The sequence below is a fragment of the Mus caroli genome, chromosome 2, assembly GCF_900094665.2.
Source record: "Mus caroli chromosome 2, CAROLI_EIJ_v1.1, whole genome shotgun sequence".
NCBI lineage: Eukaryota > Metazoa > Chordata > Mammalia > Rodentia > Muridae > Mus > Mus caroli.
Window position 1 is genome coordinate 24,689,544 of NC_034571.1, and position 26,245 is coordinate 24,715,788.

Genomic DNA, 26,245 nt, shown 5'->3' on the forward strand with positions numbered 1-26,245 from the left:
CCATAGCCACTATGCCTCAAGATCTCCATACCAAGATCCAGATCAGAAACTTCTATCTCCAAGCCTCCAGATAAGGGTCACTGGTGAGCCTTCCAATTCTGGATTGTAGTTCATTCCAAACATAGTCAAGTTGACAACCAGGAATAGCCACTACAGACTTGTCTTAGGTTACTGTTGGTGTGAAGAGACACCATGACCATAGCCACTCTTACAAAGGAAAACATTTAATTGGGGCTGGCTTACAGTGCAGAGGTTTAGTCCATTACCCTCATGGCAGGAAGCATGGGGGCACACAGGCAGGCATGGTGCTGGAGAGGTAGCTGAGAGATCTACATTTGCATCTGCAGGCAGCAGGAAGAGAAAGAGACACTGGGCCTGGCTTGAGTTTCTCAAATCTCAAAGCCCACCTCCAGTGACATACTTCCTCCAACAAGGCCACACCTCCCAATAGTGACATTCTCTGGGGAACCATTGAAACCACTACAAAGACTGTCTCAAAAAAAAAAAAATTAAGATTTTTAATTCCTTTGCATAAAAATTTTACATGGTAAGGGAGAATTATGGAACATTGGTCAATGGCATGCTAGCTGCCTTTGATAAAACATCAATTCTCACATAGGTAAAGAGGACCCACCACTTGCACCTAGCCTCTTGGATCAGAGGAGATAGCAGACAGGAAGAGGGCCCACACTGGCTTAGGAAAGCTTTATTTCCCATAGTTCATTGTTTCCTCCTCTGCACATCATTCCGGGCTCCAGAGAACGTGATCTCACACAACCATGCCGTGGGACTGGACACTTGCAGTGAGCAGATCCATGCATGGTCTCTGCAGGGATCTGCATCTGTGGCAGCATGATCAGTTGCTCACATCCTTAACCCTCCTTCCCTCTGCCCACCCTCCCACTTCATGGCTTGGCAGTTAAGGTTCTTGTTACTCTTCTAGAGGACCCAAGTTCAGTTCCCAGCACCCATAATTATGAGTGGCAATTCATAACCACTCAAAACTTCAGATCTAGGGAATCAGATGTCCTCTTCTGGTCTCTGTGGGTCCCTACAGACACACACACACACACACACTGAGTCACACTGCGTCCACTGTCTGGAAGCACAGAGAGATGAACGCTGATACTTGGCTTGCTTCCTGCTTTGTATTCAGTCCAGGATCTCCAAGCCCAAGGAGTGGTGCCGTTCATAGTCATGGAAAAGGTCCTCTGAAAATCCCCTCGTAGACACACCTACTCCATGGTGACTTTTAACCTCATCAAGTCAATGTTAAAATTCATCATCAAGCTGGGTATGGTGGCACTCACCTTTAATCCTGGGCAGAAGCAGGTGGATCTCTGTGTGTTCGATGCCAGCCTTGTCTACACAGTGAGCTTCAGGACAGCCAGAGCTACATAGCGAGACCTTGTCTCAAGAAAGAAAGAAGAAAGAGGAGGAGGAGGAGGAATAAGAGGAAAAGGAGGAGGAGGAGGAGGAGGAGGCGGCTTGATGCCCTAGCAGATGATGGCTTGATTTCTAGTACCCACATGAGGCAGCTCACAACTTCCTATTATTTTGGCTCCAGGAGGTTTGATGTCCTTTTTCCAGCCTCCATGGGCAAGACACTTGCACACACAGACATACATTCACATAATTTTTAAAAGCGATTTTAGATTTTTATTTCTCTGTGTGTGCACACATGCGGTGTATGTGTGCAGTTACAGGCGGTTGTGGGCCACCTAACATGGATCTGGGTCCTCTAGAAGAGTAGCAAGCACTCTTAACCACGGGGACACTTGTAAACCACTGCCCCAGCCCTGTGCTTTATTTTTTAAATCTAAAAAAAAAAAAAAAAAAAAAAATAGCCACCCAAACAAGTGGTTTAGTCATCCTAAGATGAGGTCATCCTAAGATGAGGGTAAACAGCTACTGCCTTCCAGGATCTTGTGAGAAGCAAAGTTAACACACACAAAGGCAGTGACTGGTTTGAGCACATGGAACAGCCTTCTCATTTTCATAGAACCAGGAAGTCCCTACTTCATCCTCAGAGGAGGGCACTGGAGCTCCGAGAAGTTAGACAGCCTGCGCTTTAGCCACCCAAGGCAGTAGGGGAGACAGGACCAAAGTCTTCTGGTAATGACTTCTCAACTCTATGGGATGGTGGGCCTGCTTTCCTTACCTGCTTTCCTGTTACAGCTGTCCAGGTGGCTGAAGCAAAGGCATCCTGGCTTTCAGACTTTCCTACATCACCTCTCTCCAGGGTGGGGCCATCGGCAGGACCCATGTGCATTGGGGGAGTTCCCCTGGATTAATCTGCCATACAGACACTGAAGTTCTGCAAGAGTTGGGCATCACAGGGCCTCACTGAGGTGTAGCCCGCTCATATTGGTATGGGAGGTAACTTTGGGGTGTGTGTGTGTTCCCTTCTTCCAGTGAGATTTAGTCCTTGGTTGTGGCTGCAGTGGGACCAGGACCACACCTGCCTTGCCTGTCTAGTCAGCTTCTCTCTTGTCTCAGACTCTACTCTCGTCTCCCTCTACCCTTGCTATATCGTGCTGTCAAGAAGGGAGAGGATCTGGGATCTGCCTGGTTACAGGATAGTGAGACTTTGCTTGGAGAAAATGGGGAAGCAGGCTCCTGCCTGTCTTGTTCCCTCATCAAGTTTGATATTGTGAAATAAGAACTCCGATAGTCAGGACAGATCTTGAACTCCCGATGTAGCCAAGAATGACTTTGAATTTCTGGTCCTCCTGCCTGCACCTCCCTTCCGAGTGCTGAGATTACAGGTGTGTACCACCATATCTGGTTTATTCAGCTTTGGAGGTGGAACCCAGGGCTTCCGGCATTCGAGGCAAGCTCTCTGCCAACTGAACCACATCTCTCAGCCAGCCATGCCTTACCAAGTCTCAGCCATGTCTCCAGGACTAGGTAGAGAGTAGAGGGAAAAGGCAAAGTTTCTGTGCACATGACTGGTATTTTCTATAAAGAGACAGCAAAAGAGAGAGAGGGAAACAATCTGGTTTCTGACGGCCCCTGGGAACCATACCACCCAACGGTCCTATTAAATACTTGCATCCGCCACCAGGCTTTCTTCTTCTTCTTACCTAGGGCTGTCAGTCAAGGTTTCTGTGCACTGTGGTAGGATTACAGCTAGTCTAGGGAGTTCCCAGGAGATCAGAAAGGAGGCAATTTAAATGCAGCCAGACTCATGGGAGACCCCATGGAAGAGAAAGGCAGCTTAGATGTTGAGTTTTAAGGCACATAAAGAAGTTCGGAGTCATAAAAAAAAAAAAAAAAAAAAAAAAAAAAAAAAAGGCCATATAGTTGACCACAGAACAAACTTTCATTTTTATTTTAAATTTTTTTCGAGACAGGGTTTCTCTGTATAGCCCTGGCTGTTCTGGAACTCACTCTGTAGATCAGGCTGGCCTCGAACTCAGAAATCCGCCTGCCTCTGCCTCCTTCCCAAGTGTTGGGATCAAAGGTTAATCCCAGCACTCAGGAGGCCTGTTCCCTAACCTCCCTCGGGAGCAGGGATTGGCAGTGCTGATCATCCAAGGCAGGAGGTGAGAGCCCAGCCTACCTGGAGCCCTAGGCTGTGTGGAGGAGAGGGTTAGTGTCTGAACCAGAAGCAGCTTTGGCTGAGAAAAAGCAGTACAAGGTGTGGAAAATCAACTGCTCAAGTGCTTCCTTCCTCTTGGTGAGGGTGAGAGACAGAGAGGGAAGGAACTGAGGCCGCCTGCCTCCAGTCAGGGCTGAATCTGCTAGACAGGTGCCTTCTGTGATACCCATTTTATAGATGGGAAGACTGGCAATTTCATAACCCGAGCCCTGATCCCGCTGTATCTGTTGCTAGCTGCTGCTGCACTTCCTTCACTGATGTCAGAACCGGATTCTTCAGGTTTCTCATGTAGACTGAAGACCACCATCTCTCCAGGTCTTCAGTGTCAAAATGGGACTGCTGGGGCATTCGGCCTTATGGAATAAGCAACTACTGGGTTCTTGCTCTTTCCAGTGCGAGACAGCCATTGTTGGACTATTCTGGCCATATCCTAATTATATCATACATATCTGGTTGTGGTGTGTGTATGAATGTTTTATTATTAGGCTGACTTAAACAACATATTCACTATATTTGTTAAGGTGCTGTGGCCTGTGCCTGTAACCCCAGCACTGGGGCAGATCCCTAGGGCTCACTGGTCAGCCAGCTCCAGGCTAGGAGATGCATACAATGTGTTTTGAAGGCCCTGGTCTCCTCGTTATGGTTTAAATCAAACAATACCTTCATGGTTCAGTTCACCAATGTCCCTCATTCCTAAAGATACCAGGGTCTATAGGGTCAGGACCAGACTTTGTAGCACTAAACCTCCTGAGAACCCTGGTCACTTTCTCATTTGAGGGCCACCACCTATCTGTGCTGTTCCAGAACTGTTATCAGAAGGGATGCAAGGGAATCCATCCTTGACCCATCATTACTGACCACTTACTGTCAGTCCCAGGCTGGAGCACAGCCACGACTAGCCTCTCCCTGACCCCCGTGTCCATCTTGCCTTGGCTTTTGATGATGGTGTCTGCTCTCTCTGGAGGAGTGTTGCCTGCCTCAGGTCTCTCTTCTAATCTGCTCCTCTCTGGCAAAGAAGCATTTGGGTCCCTCTTTTGACACTGTAATGAGGCAGCACTGGTGCCTGTCACTGTGGCTGCTTTAGGATCTGAGCCTTAGGCTAGCCATGTCTGTGCAGGCCTTCCTCAACTTTTCAACCACGTTGCTCTCTTGTGACCATCCAGCCTGTTCCCCAACCCCCCTCCTGACCTGGGTGTTGGCAGTGCTAGGAATGGAACCCATGACCTTGTGCTTGCTGGGCAAGTACCAATGACATGCACTCCTGTCCCTGAGGCTAAAAGGAAACTGAAGAGATGTCAGGTGATTGTCAGGTACTCTTCATCCTTAAAGGGGAGCCATGTCTGCTAGAACATGGGATTAGTTGTTTCCAACAGCATCCAGTTGGACCTCAGCATCCTCATCAGCTCTGATGGGTCTGGAAAGCCTAAAAAGACTACAGTGCTGTGTCATGTTCTTGTCAGCCTTGCCTTCCTGTCTTAGTGGCTCCATGCAGCTGACCATGAAGAGCAGTGAAGGAGGGGGAGCCCCACTTACCAGCTCACCAGCATCATGAACTGAGACACAGTCCCGGCCCTGGAGGGGCATACAGGCTAACAGCACTGTGTACACACACTGGGGAAAACAGATGGCTGGGTTGGTAGTTATTCCAAGAACACTTGTTATTACTCTTAGTTTTTAGCTAAAATCTTGAAAATTAAAATTCATTAGATGGTTTAAGAATAAAAAAAAAATCCCCTTTGCATAACCATAAAATTTTCTCTTTATTTAGAAACAGTAAGGTGTAAACACACAATTCAAAGCCAAGCACAGACTTTACACAGGCATCAGGTAAACAGAGGTAAAACCACTAAGCACAGCAGACATCTGTTTAAACAAGTGTGATGCTCACATCCATGTTGTATCAAAATACAACTGTGAAATGCAGCCTTGGAAACGACAGTTCATGGGACACTGGTGTCACTTTAGAGTAGTAGTACCTTACAGAGACACTGAGAACACCAGTACTCACCCTAGCATCAGCCAAATGTACACCTGGTCTGAAAATGTCACTATGTCATCACTACCTCTGATGCTGCCCAACCCGAGCATTGGTTTTCTCAGACATGTTCTCTCTACACAGCTCAGGCTGGCCTTCAACTTGATCCTTCTGCCTCAGACTCCTGGGTGCTTAGAACACAATGTGCCACAATGCCTTACCCAATCTATTTTAGAGTATTTTTCTCTATGAAAACAATATAATTTCATGGTAGTGATATAAATAATAACCCCACCCCAAGTGCTGAGGCTGGAACTTGAGGGCTTGTCAATGCNAGGCAAGTGCTCTCTCTNTCCATCANGCTACAGCCTCAGCCTTGAGATAGAGAACTTCTAATCTTAAAAATAAAGTGGAGATTTAGAACTCTGAGACGTCATCTGTTCAACCTAGGACCACGATTTGCTTGTGAGCCTACAGTGTAATTCAGATGTATACCGCTTCCTTTTCTACTTCACTTAATCACAAGGAAAGAATACTTAGGCCCTGTTAGTGAACTGCACCATCTGGCTCTAAATAAATTCATGACTAGAACCTGTTGACTGCATCAGGGTCTCTCCCCTAGATATAAACATGACCTTGAAGAAAACGATCCAAGAACACTGCCTCCTGCCTGTTCTGTGGACAGAGCTGCCATGTCTGTCGCAGCTAGAAACGAGGCTACCATGAGTTCAGCTTAGTTCCACTAAGGACATCTTACCTACTGAGCACTTAGTTGAGCAGTAGACTCAAAGCAGATTTACCTTCAATAACTTCTTAGCTTCAAGAAAGAGTAGACAAGAAATGACCACACCAGTCTGAGGCACATTCTAAAGTGTGACACTTTAGGGGACACTGGTGCTTTTCCATAACCTCCAGATTATCCACTTTCTTGTACCCAGCAGGGTGTCCTTCCAAGCCGATACTTCAGGGGGAAGGGAAGGCTGTTGAGATTTTGCAGTCTACCATACCATGAGTGACTGCAAAGCCTAGCTGTGGTTACTCAAGTCCAAGGTGTGCTGTGGTCAAAGAGCCCTGTGTGTGTCTGACTGTTGAGGGTCCAGACCGACTTGGAATGTACCCCATTCAGCTCAGCATCAACAGCCAACACTGTGGTGGCAAGGAGCTGGCAGTCAGCCTTGAGTACCTTGGCCCTCTTACCACAAGACGCTCACTGTTTTTTTCTAGGAAGACTCACATGACTTAGCCTTTAGAAATGCTTATCATTATATATTTCCCTGGCCTTGAATGCATCCTAATGTTGGGAGCCACTTCTTGGGGAAGGTAAAGTAAGAAGGGGATGACCAGAAGCTGAGTCTGTTCTACTTCAGAAACTGCAGCTGCTTAACAGGTCATTTACCCAGGCCATTTAGCTGCTGCCAGGGATGCAGGGCTCCCAAGCTAGGGCTGTGCTCCACCATCTGCACCTTATTTGATACCAATATAACCAATCAAGTGACTTAATAATTAACCCTTAAAACTTTCCCAATATTGGAGGCAGAGGCAGGCAGATATTTGAGTTCAATGGCAGTCTGGTCTACAAGAGTTCCTGGGCAGCCAGAGCTATAGCATAGTGAGACCCCATTTCAAAAAACAGAACAAACCAAACAGAAAACAAAACTTTCCCAATCCAATTCACTTGTTAAGCTTATTGCTAGGTTCAGCCTACCTGCTTCCACACAGATGTTCTTAAAAACTTGCTAGACCCCAGAGGGACAAGCAGAACAATTGTTACATCCCATCATAAACTTTGCTGGTACTCATTGACAGCTTCTGGCAGATCTGGTAGGAGTAGAGACAGCTTCAAGTCTGGGGGTGAACATATCAGGACATTGGTTTGAATGCCAACCACAACAAGCTACCCATTCCTACCTAGAGTAACAGAAACCATCTAGGCATGGAACCTGGTACACAGCAGTGCTGCAGCGTGTAAGTTTTCCACAGAGTCTGCTCCAGTCTTCTAAACGCAGGGCAGCAATTTGATGGCTACTCTTCTTCCCCCTGCAGAAACAGCTACTATAGCTGCAACTGGAAGCTACTCAACTCCTCCCTCAAGCAGCACAGGTGAGTTCAAGCTGGAAGAGGCATAGCACAAGACTCTGGCGCCACTCCCACTTTTCCAAGGTCTCTCCATCAACCCTCTGTGGGCCTATGTGCTGACCCTTGGAGAGCGATTCAGAAGTGCACAGGTTGCTCGCAGGAGGCTGCCATCAACCCCAAATTTTCTCATTCACCCAGCTCTGAAGATTAACATCGGTGTGTGGTGTTTGTGAGGGGAGGGGGACATCTCTACTGGCTGTGGAAACACTTGGCTGTGGCTGGATTTCAGAGTCCAAAAATTCTGCAGGGCTAGGCTTCTTGCTGAAAACTTGTGTTCCAGTTGTCACGNTTCTTCCTTTACACAAGTACAGATCCTAGAAATTCTTTTGTTACTTCTAAATGATAAAATTTCACAGAAATGCAAACTGCTTTAAACAACCAAGTTTTAAGTTCCCCCAAATTCCCTGTAAGAGCACCTAGGGAGATTGATTCCAAAGAGCAAGAGAAAAGAAGCTTGGCAGGCACAGTAGACAGACTAGGAACGACCATCAGTACCGTCTCCACTCCTGTCATCTTCCTCTGAGGAGTAACAGCTGCAGGCTCTGCTGCAGCCACGCAGACTCTGAACTGGGTTACTCTGGGCTCTTTCCTTGCTGCCCCTCAAGTCTGGAGAGATGCTGTTCTTGAAACAACCCTATGTCAGGACATTAACAACCCCAACAAACAATCCATTAAACACACCGCACAGGGCAACAGTCTTAACAGGACAATTCAGAGCAGCTTCTGGAAGTGCCTCTCAGGGTCTGTGCCCAGAGCGCAGGAAGTGTGGCAGGGTCGCATGTGATCTGTCTCTCGCCGTGGTACCCAAGTACTAAGACATTATTTCTTTTGCAAAGATATAAGATCAAAGTGGGAAAGTATGTTAAAATAATACTCATGATAAAACAGAATCATCAAGGAGTAAAGCATTTCATGTTCTGTATTTCCTATCTCATTTCCAATTGCACAGTTTCAAAATGTGTCCAGTTCATTAGCACCAATCCCAGGAAACTTACTCTAATACCCCAACTATGACTCCAGAATGCTTCAGGGCTGGGTTAAGAGCTAGCAGTCAACTGACAGTGCATGTCTCCTCTTTAAGCCCACGGAAGAATACCTGTATTCCAAAGATTAAGGACCTTTGGCAAGAGAGGAAATTCTTAGGTTTTCCACTTGAGCTGCACATGCTTGTAGCACAGAGCTCAAGGATGTCCTACTCCATATTTCTCCAGAAGTCTCTAGACCAGCCTTCCCTCCAAATACTCAGGGAGATGTCCAGAAAGGCCAGTGTTAGAAATACTGNAGCTTCCCTTGAATACTAAAAGAAGACAATCTCCCTGTATGTACAGATACCTAGGTTACCATGGGCATCAGTGAGGCTGTGAAGAGGGTAGGGATACTTAATCTCCTCTTACATGTTAAAGAGCTGGGCCAGAAAATCTGATGACAGGAGATAAAAATAAATGACAATTTTATACTTCTAATAGTCACCTGATCGTTTGATACATTAAGATGATTTTATTCTTGGCTTCAAAAATATAGTTTTAGGAAAATGTCTCCATATGATTGAAAACGAGTCAACGGACAGCTGAGTCTGCTGAGCAAACCCCAGCCGCAGCCAGCCAGCGTTACACACTTTAAGGTGTACTGGCATGTGCAGTGTCATGTTCCAACCACTTCAGCCCTCTGGAACCAGAGACAGTCCCCGACCAAAGCAAGGACGAAAACCAAACTCACAAGAAGGTCCTTAGATTCTCTAGAAGAGACCATTATGTTTCTAGAAGCAGAAGGCTTCTGCTCAAACTGCTTTAGGCAAGACACTGGAAAACAAGTGGTCCTCATTGGTGAGGAGCTGGGGATGGCTACTGTTCCCCTTTAAATGACTCAGCCTCTCTGAATGGAGTCATTTAAAAGATAGCCTTCAGTCGGTGAAGTCGGAGTGTGCTGGTGCCCTGAGCTCCTCCTTCCAGCTAGAAGAGTGTCACCACTGAGCAGTGCCCGGCTCCCTCCAGCACACCTGCTCTTCAGGCTTCAGGGCACTCTCTATAGTCAACTTCATATCCTCCATCCTCCTCATTGAACTCAGAAGACAGGAGAATCACAGAAAGGACAAGGACTCTGCAGCAACCTCTTAATCCAGTCAGGATCTGCAAAGGAAAGCCAGTGGGACCAACATCAGTATCAGAAAAGGCTGACAGGACAAGGTATGGATGACAGACGTTGAAGTGAGGTCAACTAAAAGCAGAAACAGAATGAATGCTGCTAACATGTAACCTTGAGAAAATTAGCAAAAATCAGTACAGACTGAGTTTTAAATAGAATACTCTTGTTTTCTGTTTACTGTGTTTGATTCTACATACTTGTCTCACTGGCCTGTTTGTTTGCAGTGGAGGGTCAGTGAAGCTCACACCAACAACTGGCATTCTCAGGACTATTAGATGCCTGATCTCTTGCTCACACCTAAGATCTTATTTCTAGTTAGTGCTCTCAGAAACAGCAATGTGCTAAAGAGCACACAGACCAGCCAGGAAGTAGCCTCAGAGGGCTATAGAAGAGCCATACCTGCACCAGGTGCAGCAGCAATGCTGTTTCTGTATACAGCATCTCTTACAGAGCTGCCTCCCAAATACAATCCCTACACGCTCCCTTGAGTCAGCCCTAACACTGGACTGAAGCCCCATCCCACTGTCAACTGACATATGACACACACAACAGGCAGCATGCATTAACTGGTTCTGGCTTCACCTTAACTGCAGAGAGCAAACTCATTCTGTTCCGAACCAAGAGCAGGACACTAAGTGGAGTCAAGTTCACCTCACCCCAAGGCTAGGCCAGCACTCACCTTCTGGAACGGGATGCCTGGCGATGCTGTCATGGAGCAAACACCGTCTGTATATCAAGCTCTGGCAGGACTGGTAGGTTAGGAAGCACCTGAAAGAAGACAGGAAGGAGTCCAGTCAGAGGATGCTCCCTGGGCCCACGGTTACTTGGGCAATGCTTTCCTCCGCGTGACCAAATCTATACCAGCACTCTCTGAAGAGACACAGAACCTCTCTACAGAAGTCCTAGAAGCACTCCTCCCTAACTGCATTCTTGGTATTATAAACAACACTCACCTATCATGTGCAAAGTCACTCTCTTTACTTTTCAAATAAGGTATACAAAACATCTTTAAGAGCCCTTAGGTTAGCTGGGCAGTGGTGGCGCACGCCTTTAATCCTAACATTTGGGAGGCAAAGGCAGGAGGATTTCTGAGTTGGAGGCCAGCCTGGTCTACAGAGTGAGTTCCAGGACAGCCGGGGCTACACAGAGAAACCAAAAGGAAGAGCCCTTAGTCAGCTGTTCTCAGCCTGTCGTTTGAGACCTAGGAAAGGTGTTGAACAGTCCTTTCACAGAGGTTACCTAAGACCATTGGGAAACAGATAATGTAAATATCAGTAGTGACTCATAACTAGCAAAATTAGTTATGAAGTAGCAATAAAAATAATTTTATGATTGTGGGTCACCTCAAAATGAGGAAATGTATTATAGGGTCACAGCATCAGGAAGGTTGAGAACCACTGCCTTAGGCACTGGTGTGGAGAGATAGCTCTGAAGGTAAGCTAAGGATCTGAGTCCAGACTCTAGCACTGATGTAACAAGTCAGTTGGGTTCCCACTGGCATCTATAGTCCAGTACAGAGCAGAACAGAGATAGGAGAATTACTGGGGCTTGTTGTCAGGCAACCTAGCAGAAAAGTGTGAGGTCTAGTCCAGAAAGGGGCTTTGCAGCAGCAGAATAAAGTAGAGAGTGATAGAGGATTCTACACACGGAGTGAACATAGACCACACACCATGTACACCCCCACTCCACCCCCCTTCTCTTAGGTACTGAAGATAAAATCTACTGTGAGGATACAGTCACTTGATGGATGCACATCTGTCCCAATCTGTCTGGCAAGCTGGCTGCTCAACAGATGGTACTTTGATGATAAGCCTAAAACTCACCCAGTATTAGACTGCCTGCCAAGTGTTCTCTCCCTTCAAGAAAAAAAGTCTGAACAAACTAAAAAGCAAATGTGTCAATGAGAGAAGCAATCCGAGAGCACCGATATGATGGAAAGCTCTGGGGCTCTACCTCTGTTAAGAACTGACTCCTGGCTGGGCAGTGGTGGTGCACACCTTTAGTCCCAGAACTTGGGAGCAGAGGCAAGCACATCTCTTAAGTTGAGACCAGCCTGGTCCCCAGAGTGAGTTCTAGGACAGCCAGGGCTATACAAAGAGAAACTGTGTTTTAACTCCCCCTGCCACCCCTAAAAGAGAAAATGGAAGCCTGGTTAGACATTGTGGCACATGCCTAGGAGGTTGAGGCAGGAGGATTTTTATGTTTGAGGCCAGCCTAACAATATGGAGAGATCTGTCAACAAAACAGGAAAGAACATGAGTAAATGCTATGTGCCGTACAGGCCTGCTTTAGTTAGATGAAGCTAACATGTTTGCTGAGTTAGCAGACACTGCTTTAGACTTCTGCGCTCACACAAGTGCCTAGTCCTAAGGAAGGGCATTAGGCAAAGGTATAAAAGTGCCTTGTGTGGTGATGCATGCCTTTGATCCCAGCACTCAGCAGGCAGAGCTTTCTGAGTTCAAGGCCAGCTTGAGCTTTAGGAAAACCCAGCCTTTAAAAACCAATCAAGGGGCCGGGCATGGTGGCGCATGCCTTTAATCCCAGCACTCGGGAGGCAGAGGCAGGCGGATTTCTGAGTTCGAGGCCAGCCTGGTCTACAAAGTGAGTTCCAGGACAGCCAGGGCTATACAGAGAAACCCTGTCTCGAAAAACCAAAAAAAAAAATAAAAAATAAAAAAAATAAAAAATAAAAAATAAAAACCAATCAAACAAACAAACAAACAAACAACAAAAAGAATGAAATGGGTTATAAGGAAAAAACAGCAAGGCAGAGGAATCATACATAGCACTAGGTGGAGCATGTGCGTATGTGAGAGAAGGCTGGGGAGCATTGGGAAATCCACTGTGTCCCTGCAGATGCCATCCAGGAGGCCATACTGACCTGAGCAGGTGGCCACTTCTCCTGAGCTCAGAGCAGACATGAGGGTGTGAAGAGGCAAGAACAGGCTGTGAGAGGCTGCAAGTCACTGAAAGAGTTTTAGCTTTCCCATCAGAAACGGTTAGCTCTTGGAGAGCTTTTGTTGGTTCTGTACCTTGCAAATGCTAGAAGAGTGCTCTCTGAGAGACCCACACCCCAGCCCTAGTGGAGAGTACTGAGGACTGCTGTGACAAGAGCAGACAAAGACTGAGTGTCATAACTATAACTGCAGAGAACTGACTGAGGGCTGGAGTATGGGAGCAGCAGGCCCAGGTGGACGATAGCTGTCATCATGTGCATGAACAATGTCGGGGTCTGGGAGAGGGCTATGGATGCAAAAATGAAGTCAGGGTTTGATTCCACATGAAGTCCCCCAGCAACACTTAAATAAAGATGCCAAGCAGGCAGGAAGTTAACTTGTAAGTCTTGACTGAAGCAGATACAGGTGTATATCTGTGTACACCAGTAAGAGAACACTTTAGGAATCGTGGGTGACCAAAGGCTAGGCCTAAGGATAGGCACTGTGGAGAGGACACAGGAGCTGCACAACCAGAAATGAAGTCAGAGGCTGGAGGAAAAGCAGGAAGCATGGTGTCTTGGGAGAAGGTGATGACGCATCTCATGGAGGGAGCAAAATTGAGGGCTCACCAAGGTCACCTCTAAGGCCAGACTAACAGGACAGCATTCTTTCATTATGAAAACTATTGTTTTTGTCATCTGACAACTTCACACACACACACACACACACACACACACACACACACACAGAGCATTCTGATTATTCTCTCTGATGCCCTCTCATCTCCTCTCCAATGCCTGTTACTATGAAACATAGCCAAAAAAGGCACACAAGTATAATCTACAACCTCAACCCTGCAAGGCAAATGGCAGACCAAGCAAGCACAGACAGTTGTACCCATCAAGCAGATGGGCCCTGAGCAGCCCTGGAGGCTTACCGGAGCCAGATGTGCCCATTGGAACAGACAGCTTGCTTGCGATCTGTGAATGGTAAGACCTCCTTACACAGACTGCAGCGCTCAGGGAAGGTCTGTTTGTTCATCTTCTTGGAGATATGTCCAATCAAGACCTGGTAAGACATCACAGGTGCAGAGTGAAGAGCGAATATGGGTTTCTGGGAGTGAAGGCTACTCACAATGAATACAGAATTGTGCCAGGACAGTAGCTAAGCTACTGCTAAGCTAAGCTGCTGCCCAAAGAGTTCAAAACCTGCACCTTCAACCAGTATTAACAGCAAAGAAAAGTAAACAGATCCAGCGACCTCAACCAGTAAGGTGGACTTTACTCAAGGGAGAAACCTCTAAAAATCAAGCTCTCCTTTCTTGCTTTGTTTTGGCTGTTTTAGTAGTTTATAGTTTTTACTTATGGCACTTTCAAAAGGAAATCCATGATCTCCCTAGGTGAAAAATGTGACGTTTGTAAAAAATATAGAAATGTATAGTCTTTAAAAACATTTCTTTTTAAGATTTTGTTTGTATGTGTGCCACTTGTGTGCAGGTGCCCACAGAGGAGCCCTAGTAGCTGGAGCTACAGTGGCTGTGAATCACCAAGTGGGCGCTAGAATACCCTGTCCTCTAGAAGAGCAGGAGGTATTTATAACTGCAGACCCTTCCCTCCAGCCCACAAAGTTTAGTCTTTTGTCAGAGTTAAAGTTACTTCCCCTTCTGAGGGGTCAAAGACAGACTGGTCTAGTAGCACCTGAGATAACCGTGAGTGACCCAGCATGGGAGAAAGAGGTGCTTTTCTTGGCCTTACTAAGAGTGTTGGGGGGGGGGGCTGAATGTGGGGTCTTGCAAGCACTGCTACCACTGAACGCCATACCTGTCTCTTTCAATTTTTCATTCTATGACAGGGTGGCAGTAAGCTGTCCAGACAGTCTTTGAGTTTCTATACTTACTCCTACCTCAGCCTCTGGAATAGCTGGATTAGACTACAGGCCTATGCTTCCAGACCTGGTTTAAGATTACATTCTCTAAAGACAAATGTCTGAAAAAAAAAATCTATGTCTATTTTATTATTTGCTGACCCCCCCCACCCCCATCCCCCGCCACACACACATCATACTGCCTTATAGGCATGGAGTATATATACACCAACCCTTAAGCCACTTCTTTTATTAATAACCCGTCTGTGTCCTTCCCAGGTTTTAATGTATTTATGCTTTGACTCTTCTGGCAGTTTACAAGATTTAGTAATTTGGGTTAATTAACTCACCCAAATCTCAAAGGGTATCTTAAGCTAGTCATTTCAATTCTTCATTATATAACTTACACATATTTGTGTGTGTGTGTGTGTGTGTGTGTGTGTGTGTATGTGTTTGAGAGGGTCTCACTACGTAGCCCTGGCTATCCTCAAACTCAGAGATCTTCCTGCCTCTGCCTCTTACGTACTGGGACTGGAGGCATGCACTACCATATCCAGCTTAATTCACAAATTTAAATTACTTCTTGGTTTAAAATTTTTGGCTTTCAGAATTCATTTATAGTCCTTCACATCAAGGACAAACACCTCTTATCCAGACAAGCATAGCATCCTATGTGTGAAGCAGTGACGCTGTCCAGTGTTCTCAAGCAGGGCAGAGTTGGGCCTAAGTTCTACGTGAGGAAGAACTGCTTCTACTTATTCTTTGTGGCCTCAATCATCAAAGTGAACTGTTTAGTTTAACTCCTGCATTCTCAGTGACAATACTTCTCAAGGAGGGGAATAAAAATTGCTACTTTTTTTATGTATAAAGCACAGATACACTTATGAGGCATAAACAAATATACAATAGGCCTGTGGTATTAACTATTAGCAAGCCATGGCAGGTACTAGAAGAAGGGAAAGTGGGGCAGCTGGGGGTGAAAACAGGTTGAGAGGTGTGTATTATGTGCCTAGTAATCACAGAACATCCAAAAACTGCAGTAAAATCAACACCATAGGCTGAAAGGTCTTTGTATGAAGCATAACTAGATCCTTAGGACACAAAAGTCATTCTTTTAATTAGAACTGAGATGCTATGAGAAAGTGGGGTACAGTCTTTCCACTGTTTTTATACTGGCTTAGCCATGTTGGACGTGGGTCTGTAAGCACAGAACATCCTAAACAAGAGTCCTAAAGGTAAGGATGGACACTAAATGGTGTGCCACAAATCATTTATAATAATTCTAACCAATCCCATGCCAGTGAAAAACAATATTCTTCCAGACAATTTAGAACGCAGGAAACAAGGTTTAAACATTTACACTTAAAGGAAAAAGTCACATATATGACCAGTACCTCTTACTGTGTTTAAGATGACTGCAATTGTCCTGTGGGTAGCAGTTTCAGGGGCAGAGAAGTGCACTGTGAGTAACTTGACAGGGACAAAACTATGTGGACTTCTTGTTTTCAATGAACCTTTAGGCAGCGAGTGCCAATCTCCAGAGAGAAAAGAACCCTTGTGATTTAACCTTTCAGTGCACAGCCTGTTCCTTGGTAGGGAGCTCTTGAGGATTCAGCTGTTCAATGGTGTTTCTCTGACTTTTCTGCAAGAGTCTTCAGAACCCACAGGATGACAGCCTGCGCCAGGAACCTTACTTCCTGAGGAGCACATCCTACCTATCCCTTATGCTTGTAGCCTTCCTGGTCTCTGGGAGAACTTGACATCACAGACTAAACTAGTATATTGTCCCAGTACCAAAAGAATGTAACAGCCTGGTTTAAAAAAATAAACTGGTCTTAACAATTGTTTTCTTTCCAATATCCAAGCATTTCAAATAGAAAACATACACCACAATGAACCTTTGTAAAACATGATAGAAGACAGTACGGGTGGGCATCTCCACTGCTGTGACTGTCTTTCACACACCATTTGCCACTGCAGACCCCACAGCCTGAAAATGTCATCTAGCAACCCCTGCAGATCACTCAAGGGCACCGGAATGGAAGTGTGTCCTCAGCATCAGTCCATACTTCCCATACTCTCTTGTACAATCAGTTACCTCAGGAATTCCAACGCAAAGCCAACCCAAGACCCTTCCTTCTACCTAGTGAGATGAGCAGGTAGTTCAGTTGTGGTAGACACCTACCTGTGCTGTCCTGTCGTCATAATCCTCATCAGACATCAGGAAGTTACAGAGCCCTCTGGTGGGTATGCTGGTGTTCTCTGTGATCCAGGTGTGCAGGTACACTTCTCCCAGGACCCGCTTCATGTGCTCCCTGGTCAGGTGCATCTCCACAGCCTCAATCTTCCCTTGGATCTCAAGGAGCTTTTCCTCTACGGGTTCACGGCCTCCGGTGTCTCCCCCGGCAGTGAGTGAGTCCTCAGGGGTCTCCTCCGTGTCACCTTCTTTGCTCTTCTCCTGCAGGCCACCCTTAGTCCCCTGCTTGGAAGTACCTTCTTCTTGCTGCTCATCCTCACCGTCGCCCATCCCAGGTGAGTCAACCAGTAAGATTTTTGAGTCCTCGTGGGTGGGTTTCCATAAGGCCTCGGAAGGGGATTTCTGCATTGACTGATACAAAATCCTTAGAAGGAAAAGCTTAAAACGCCAAAAATAGGTAACCCCACTGTTTTCAATCTTTTTTTCCAATGCTTCATGTAAAAACTGAGGAATATGCTTATCTTTTAAAATTTTCCAGCGGACTAGGTCAATCAAGTCTACCTGCTTAAAGAGATTCTGAACTGAAGACTCCAAGAGCTGAGCAGCTGCCTCTTCAAAGGTCTTCAGAGTAACAAACTGGACCTGGTAGTTCTTGTTCACAGGATGGAGGCCATTCATCATGCCCTCAGTGGTGATGATGGCCAAATAAGCACCACAGGGACTCACTGCAATGCCGTGAGTCCTCACTGAGCCAAAGATATCTGAGAGCTTAATCAGCTGGTGTTCAAACTTTAATGCAACATCTGTGAAAATGGGAATCAACTGCCTCACCTTCCCATCACTAGAGCAGGTGTACACTGTTCCATTCTGCTTGTCTGCAGTAATGGAGACAATGGGCAGTGAGTGAAGGCCTGTGACGTGGGAATTGTGAACATTCAGACCTGCCTTGGAGATCAGAAGAAGACACCAAAACACATAAGAGCCTCTTGCAGCTACCACTAAGCTACAGCTACACTTCTGGTAGGGGTGATAAAGTGGCACACATTTGATGCTGTGCACAGGCAACTTGTCCATTTCTTTCCACAAGACAACAGGCTGCCTTAAAGTAAAGTAGCCTTTCACTGCTTTGAGATTGACAGGGAGAATTTTTACAGGTCCAAAAGCACTGCCCACAATAAGGCCACTCATTTTCCTATTACTGTGCTCATATTCCCACCAAAACAAAACACTGGGGGAGCTGATTCCTGACTCAATAGTGTTGCATGAAGAGATGGACTCCTTTCCCAGGAATGGCAGCTGGAACTGCCACACAGCTATATTCCCGTTCTCAAAGAGGACAGCCAGCAGCACGCTGCTCACATCCCGGCACTCGTTGTTGTGCTTGACCTGCTGAGTGGTACAGATACTCGACCATTCCATTCTGACTGGGGTCTGCATACTGTGTCTCCTCTGAAACTCAGCAAAATCCCCGAGATTTCCCTCAGGAGCCTCATTTTTAGACAGTCTATAACTAGTCTCATAAAGACGGTCTCCATAAATCTCCGTCAGATCAACCAGCTGAACCCACTGGAGTCTGTTGAGGTTCACCTGCACAGTCAGGCGATTGTCCATGGTCAGTGCTGCCAAGAGGCACCTGCCATTTGCATCACAACCCATTGGAGACCAGCTAGTGTATTTGAAACCCCGCATTGGGGGCAAGGCCTTCCCCTCAGGGTTGAACATCCTGTCCAGCATGAAAGTCTGGCTGATGGTGGGGTCTTTAGAGGAAGCGAACTTTTCCTTGCACTCAGCAACTTCTGTTTTTGAGCCAACCTGAAAATAGAGATAGACAAGCTATCAGATAAATATCCACCCATAGCAACTGTATTAACACACAAAATAATTTTATATCATACATACTGTATTACTACATATTATACTAATTCTGCTAATTTTAGCATGATGTGCATTTAAAAGATCAACTAGCCAGGTGTGGTGATGCATACCTGCTAATCCAAGCACACTGGAAGCTAAGGCAGGAAGAGCATACATTTAACCAGCCAAAGCTAGGTAGAAAAACTATCTCCAGACAAAACAAAACAAACAATAATGATTTTAAAAATGAAGCATGTTTAAAGATTAAATGTTCACTTACTCAAAGAACTGGCTTTTAAAAAAATGACTTAGAATAAATGTGACTATGCATGGCTTGTCTATATTTTAGACCATTTTAGAATTGGCCTATAGAATACACATTTGATCCTCTAGAGTGAGGGGAACACTTAGCTAAGCCAGTCACAAAACAGCAGTAGTTTTAAAAGTTAGGGAAAGATGTACCTATATTCATTTTTGCTACAATTAGGTATTTGGATTTTTATAATAGTTCTGTGACACATGCTGACGATAAATCAAAGGCCTCATGTACATTTCCAGCCCAACCCAGCCTCTATTTTATTTATTTTTAACATGCCACGCCCCCCTCACCTTGTTGAGGTAAGGGCTCTCTTGTTTCTGCTGTACTTGTGGACTCCAGGTTAGCTAGCTGGTCAGCTTCCTCATGATTCTTCCATCTCTGCCTTCCATCTTACTATAGGAATGTTGGGATTAAGATGCAAGCCATCACATTGTGCTTTTCATTTTTCATGTGTGTTCAGAAATTGAACCAAAGCCATCAAAGTCTGTGTTTTTTACCTGCTAAACCTTACACAACAACTCTAGGCCTTTTAATCTGCAGTTTCTTTAACAAATCACACACATTGCCTTGTCTACTACTCTTGCTGTAAGGAAGCTGGCTCCTATCAGACTTCTCTAGTCCACCCACTGCTTCTCCTGGCTCCTTGCCTGACTTGCTCCTTCCCATCTATCTTACCAGGTCTAATCTTAGGAGGCCTTCTCAGATCATTCTAGCTTTGTCTCATCACCCCCATGTCTGGGTCTGTAACACGTATCATGTGCTCAGCCAAATGATGAAAGCTCTGTAAAAAGATTTTAAAGAGACAGTAAAGACAGAGGAAGTTATGACTAAAATTAAAGCCAGGAAGGCTAAAGCCAAAAAAGAACATAGGCTGATCTAAAGATATTTCCAATCACAGATTGAAAATAGGAAGAACTCCATCTGTTTTTAGAGAGATGGATAAAAGGCATGGCAGTACACATCTGTAATCACAAAGCTAGGCATATCAACTCAGCAAGTTCCAGGACAGTTGGGGATACGTGGCCAGACTTTGATCTCAAATAGCCAAAAACAAAACAAAACAAAACAAACAAAAAAAAAAAAACAAAGGAGAAAAGTAAAAAAGTACAAGTTTCCATTTTGATTTTAGTGCCAAACTTTTTAAAGAAACTTGATCTTGGAAAAGGAAAGAGTAGGACATGATTTACAAGGGAGTCCAAATCCTTTTAGTATACAGAGTTATTAAAAGTGACTTGATGCTAAGTTCCCAAGCATTGAAGTAATGCTCTAGGACCCAGGCAAAACGTGGAAAATAATCACTAAGAACCATGCTAGCAAAGTGTGAGCCAGAATAGACACCAATTTTAAAAGATTTTTAAGTGCATGCAAACTATTAAGCCTACTCAATAGCAGAATTCCTCAATGTATTAGTGGTAAACACCATGTGAGACAGCAATGCAGCTGGGGAAAGCTCAGCTAGTGAAGAGTTTGCCCTACGAACACAGGAGCAGAATTCATTTTACTCGTGTAAGAAAGAAGCTGGGTACGGTACATGCCTGTAATCTTAGCAAGTGAGGTGGAGGTAGCAGGTTCCTAGAGCTCAAGCCAACTTTCCCTACAAGCCACTACAGAACACTATCCTGAAGTGCTCCTAGAAAAGATTTCTATGGACTGTTAAGTTCTAACTATTACCCACCATTTCTCCTAGAAGTATCCAAGATAGTAACTTATATATAACTGATAATGTTTGAGCTGTAATTTAACAGAATCATAGAGCAACAGCTTTACAAACGGTTCAGTGTTTAATGCTTTAGCTGTTTGACTATTTAAATCTTTAGGGATGACCAGTATATAGGGCACAGAAGAACTGGTGATTTCTTTTTTTTGGTTTTTCGAGACAGGGTTTCTCTGTGTAGCCCTGGCTGTCCTGGCACTCACTTTGTAGACCAGGCTGGCCTCGAACTCAGAAATTCGCCTGCCTCTGTCTCCCAAGTGCTGGGATTAAAGGCGTGCACCACCACGCCCGGCTTGGTGATTTCTTTATACCATTGCAACAATGTAAACTCTTTATCAATTAGAGGGCTACATAAAGGTTTTCTACTACTATTTAAACAGTGTGGCAAATGTCAAATGTAGCAAAATGTCAATTTATCAGAATTTTAGTATCACCTTCAAATCCACAGTTACAACATTAACCTAGGCTTTTCTTTCATGCCTGGAAAGCATGAAGGAAAGATGACAAATGTGAGGACACTGAGCATGAAGGCAGTGTCAGACATTAAGTGATAACGCTATATGGTAGGTGATGCTTTGTGTATGTATAACTTAATTTTCCATAAAGCCTAAACAAGGCTTTACTATTTTGTGTTATAGCTAGGTCTATCTTGTGCCAAAGCCTAGGCTCTTAACGCCCTCTGTTAGCCTCAGCCCAGCAATCATCTGCTTACCTCTAGCCCAAGCAGTCTCACACTCCTGAACTATACCAGATCACACTATCCTCATGAACTGAAACAGCACTCAAGAAACTTCCTGGACTAACCTTCCTAGTTCCTAAACTGGTGTCATTTTCTCTGACTCGAGAAGAAATCTTCAGCTCCAGGCGATTCATCAATGCTCAAGAAACAGTCACTCACACATAGCTCCACTCATGATGAAAGATCCATGTGCATGAGCGGGATGCCTCGCTTGCCACCTTGAGTAGCCTTTCTGAGCGTCCTGATAAACCAAACACTATCATTTCTTGGGACTGCTACAGACTCAGTGACCTCCTCTGATTTAAGTGCCTCCCCTCCTACTCCTTTCACCAAACTCTCTGTTAAACAGTCAGTTTTTACCATCTAGGCCCAGACTTTCCCTAGCTGGGGGGGGGGGGGCACACTGGAATATCCATTGAAACAGTAAGTTCAGCAGAGGGTGCAGCTTTTCAGCACCTTTCTTCTGCTTCCCTCCTATGTTCATCACTTCAACAGCACTGCCAGTTTATATTTGAATCATTTCACTCAGATCTTCAAGATCTTAATGTCTCAGTCAGTTAAGCTGAATAACTAAGTAAATCTGTAAATCCATAATCCCAGGCAAGATTATCAAGATCAAGATGCTATTTAAAAGAGAAAAGGCCAGGCAGTGGTGGCACATGCCTTTAATCCCAGCACTTGGGAGGCAGAGGCAGGCGGATTTCTGAGTTCGAGGCCAGCTTGGTCTACAGAGTGAGTTCCAGACAGCCAGGGCTACACAGAGAAACCCTGTCTCGAAAAACCAAAAAATGCCGGGTGTGGTGGCGCACGCCTTTGATCCCATCACTTGGGAGGCAGAGGCAGGAGGATTTCTGAGTTCGGGGCCAGCCTGGTCTACAAAGTGAGTTCCAGGACAGCCAGGGAAACCCTGTCTCGAAAAAACAAAAACCAAATAAAATAAAATAATAAAATAAACATATTACCCAAATCAATAGTGTGTTTGAAATTTGAATCAAGTGTGCTAAAAAGAGCTCAGGCTACTCAAATGGTACCCATGGTTAATCACCTGGATTTGGAATGGCTGTCTCGAAGAATATGGAAAAACTTTACTTTCAAATAAGCATACTGTTATATATGTGTATAGCTTTATAGCCCACCATGATATTAAGACTACATTATTTCTTCATGACCTGCCAAAGGATAAATAACTTCCTTGAGGGCTGGGACTGTCTCTACTGTGATTTATCCCAGACTCCACTGGGCACCTACTCACTTGACACACACCCACTTTGACAGATTACCTACTGCATATACATACAGAAGGTATAAATAAAATAAAAGTACGTTTTTACATTTCTAGACTATGAAAAGGAACATCGCTCACTAAAGTAAACCATGTTTGAAAATGGTTACATTAATACAACAAAAATTAGAAACTCTACAGTTCAGGCGCAAACTTGGGTTATATGAAGTTGAAGGCAGTAAATTTATAGAGTTACAGAGACCTTGGACTTGGAAGTCTAAGCACCGGATGCTCTCCGAGGTTTTATTTTTCATCACACTTCCAAAGATTTAAGAGCAGTCTACCCAAGGAGACACAAGGACCGTTCACAATGAAACGGTCAAACGGGTAATGAAACAGATCAGTTTTTCTTCTCAAAGCAAAAGTGGCGCGAGAGGAGGGCGCTTGCATTACAGAACGAAAACACAAAGCCAGCCCAGGGCCTGGGGGAGTTGGCCCCAGACAATAGGAGCAACGAACGGTAGAGACAGGTCAGGGGTTGGGTCAGCTGGCGGGTGGAGTCACAAGAGTTCCAGAAATCCCGGGGCTAACGGCTCTAACTGTTCCATTCACCAGTAAGAAGGAATGGATAGCGGATCCTGGCTGGGGGGCGGGGGTATCTAAGAACAGTGAAGAAGCTTGCACGACTTTTTAAAAGCTGCGGCGAGGCTAGCCCCTTCATTAAGAGTTGGATGCACATGGAATCCTAGAGCCGGGTGCAGGCCAGCTTCCCTTGGGATCCGTGGCGCGTCCGCGGGAGAAGCGGTGGAGGCGACTTACCTTGAGGAGGCAGCTGTTGAGAGGTGCGGGTACCGAGGTGCGGTGGATCACTAGATCCTGGCCTGGGTTGTGAACATCGCAGATAAGCTCCAGCACGGCGACGCTGCGAGCCGTGGACACAGACACGCGGTGGTCCTCAGACCAGGATAGCGGCTCTAACCCGCTCACCGCGTATTGCAGCTTCACGGCAGGCTCCCGCCGAGTCACCATGAGGCGAAACGAGGCGCTGGGCCCGGGGGCCGCGTCGGCAGCCGCCTCCTTCCCGCCCCCTTCATCCTTCTCCTCTGCGGGCGGCGAGGGCTCGTCGGTCTTGGGCCCCACCAGGGCCTGGTCCGCCTCGCTCATCTTACTAGGGGCGAGGAGGTCGGGTTACCGGCACACTGAACGCTCGCCACCTTGCCCCGGCCTCTCCCAGCGCTCTCCGCGCCCGTTCGCTCCCCGCAGGCCCGGAGCGCCACCGAGCCAGAAAGGACCCCGTCGTTGCTAGGCAACGCCACCCTGCTAGATGGCCGTGAAGCTGCCTGTCTGGAAAGTGCGCTCCGGGAGGGCTGACCCGAGGCGCGCCTGCAGACACGCGGAGAAGGTGGGCGCTTCAGAGAGTCCCTTTCCTAGACACTGGGTGCTAGGTCCGACTAAGAGCCCACGGGAGAGTGAGCCTCCGTGGGTGACTGAAATGCTGAGAAGACCAGCGTGGTGGCTGGAGACCCCGCTGGGTGGGCGGCGCGCGGCCTCTTCCGGTTTCGGAGGCGTGTGAGGCCTCTTGTCTCCTGCCGGTGCGTGAGGCCGCGGCTCCCGAACCCGGAAGGGGCGGCGGCGGACCGGCGACAGTTGCGAAGATCCTCCCTCTCCACGTGCTAACCCGGTTCCCTGCTCGTTCCGCGGTTCCGCGCTTGGGCTTTGGCTACTGTCTGCAGCACTTTTCCCGACCGGCCTCTCAGGACGTGCTTCGGACGCACCCAAGCCCAGATGAGGCGGGTGAGTGCAACCCCAGCCCGGGAGGTGCCACAGTGGTCAGGTCCGGTCGAGTTCTTCAAGATGTCCAGAGGGGCTACCGGGCTGCTCTCGGAAACACGTGAACGAGCGGGGAACCCCGCCTTGGGACCGGCGGGCTCCTGAGATTGCCTGAGAATTTAGATAGATTAGGATTGCAGGCTGTAGTAACTAGTCAAGTTCTTGAGACTAGCTGGGGGGACTAGCCAGATAGCATAAGGATTGGAGGCTGGGTGTATCCAAGCTGGAAAATAATGCTTGAGACATGAGCTCCGGCAGGTCTTAACTGTCGGGAGCCAGGTCTTCTGCTGGCAGGAAGGGTCACTTCTGTTAGGAATGGAGACTGGACTCGGTTCTTTGAGCTTTTAAACGGGACGTTTTCATCCACGTATCCGTTCCCTAGAGAGGAGAAAAGTGACTCCTACAGCAAAAAGATGGTTTTAGGGTTGCTAGTTTATCTTCTTGAAAGTGGGAAGATGTGATAGGAGGCTTCATCCCCTCACCCAAAAGATAATAATGAAATACAAATTGCCCAGCCAGTTTTGTTTCAGGTCAACCAATGTTTTTAAACTCCTTTGACTAGCACCCATTGCCTAGTTGCACCTTGGTAGAAGGAAGGAGGGACCTTATTAAGCTTAGATGGTTATGAGTAAGGACTCTTCAGCAAGCCATTGGTATAGTTGAATCTATGTGGGAGGAGAAATACAGACAACCCTCCGGATAGTGGAGGAGGGGGCATAGGATTTACTGTAGGGTAGACCTGGGCTATTATAGATGTCAGCTTTGGAACACAGTAGTCTGTGTGACTTGGGGGGAGTTAGTCTCTCCTGTCCATAAATAGGAACACTTAATTTGTTTTATAGAAGATTGTTATGAGACTCCAATGGGATACCCGCAATAACTGCATATTGTCTGGTCCTTAGAGGCAGTTGCTATGTGCCAGTAATAGAAATAAAACCAATTGTGTTTCCTTTTGAGGAAGTAGACAGCTGCCTTAGGTCAGCAGCATTAAATCAGGCTTGTGGCATATGCCCAGCCCTGTAGCAGGAACCTGCATCTTGCTTATCCAGTTATGCAAGGCTTTTGAGTTCCATCCTCAACTATACAAAAAGAAGGAGAAGAAAAAGAAATTCAAAATGTAATTGAGTGAACAGATTTTATCGTTACTTCAACTGTTGTTTCAGAAGTGATTAAGAGATAATGCAGGCTGGGTGTGGTGGCACATGCCTTTAATCCCAGCACTGAGGAGGTAGAAGCCATTGGATCTCTGAGTTTGAGACCATAATGAGTTCCAGGACAACTAGGGCCACATAGCGAGGACTTATCTCAAAAGGGGGAAAAAAAAAGAAGAAGAAGAAAGTGGGGAAATGCAATAGAGGCCAGTGAGATGTCTCAGTGGGTGAAGGTGCTTGTTGCTGAGTCTGATGTTCAGAGTTTAACCCTAAGACTTATGTAAAGGGGGAAGGAGAGAACTCATAGTTGTCAGGTGACCTCTGCATGCTGACCATGACATATGTGCTCACACCCAAACTAATAATGGTACTGCAGGTACCCACCCAGGCCTTGATATCTGTGCTTTGGTTTATGTATCCACGTGGGAGTGGAAGATGTGCTGAGCAGATATGCTTAATGAGGGAGCTCGGTGTGGATAACTAATAGACTATTTGGAAGACCCTTCACAGCTTAAATTGGGTTGCTCTGTCTTAATACTATGAAAAATATTTTCTTAAGGATG

At 46.1% G+C, this 26,245-nt stretch overlaps 2 protein-coding genes across 4 annotated transcripts in view; one reads left to right on the forward strand and one right to left on the reverse strand.

The window, feature by feature from the left end:
• Window positions 1-5,339: 5,339 nt before the first annotated feature.
• Window positions 5,340-24,086, reverse strand: Gtf3c4 (general transcription factor IIIC subunit 4). 3 transcript variants are annotated; one of them, XM_021180157.2, is made up of 6 exons: window positions 23,521-23,602; window positions 19,317-19,419; window positions 16,842-18,665; window positions 13,731-13,861; window positions 10,537-10,625; window positions 5,352-9,841 (listed from the first exon to the last, which is right to left on the reverse strand). In XM_021180157.2, exons 3-6 carry the CDS (start codon window positions 18,585-18,587, stop codon window positions 9,777-9,779), a joined length of 2,031 nt encoding a protein of 676 aa, XP_021035816.1. In that variant the 5' UTR covers window positions 18,588-18,665; window positions 19,317-19,419; window positions 23,521-23,602; the 3' UTR covers window positions 5,352-9,776. The 3 variants fall into 3 exon arrangements, with proteins under 3 accessions (XP_021035807.1, XP_021035816.1, XP_021035801.1); XM_021180148.2 differs by lacking the exons at window positions 19,317-19,419; window positions 23,521-23,602 and adding an exon at window positions 19,702-19,937 and having other exon boundaries at window positions 5,340-9,841; XM_021180142.2 differs by lacking the exon at window positions 19,317-19,419 and having other exon boundaries at window positions 9,193-9,841; window positions 23,521-24,086.
• Window positions 24,044-26,245, forward strand: part of Ddx31 (DEAD-box helicase 31) — a 64,675-nt gene continuing 62,473 nt past the window's right edge. Inside the window, exon 1 of the mRNA XM_021180170.1 lies at window positions 24,044-24,495. Within this exon, the coding sequence (XP_021035829.1) occupies window positions 24,487-24,495 (9 nt within the window). The 5' untranslated portion in view covers window positions 24,044-24,486. The remainder of the gene's footprint in view (window positions 24,496-26,245) is intronic.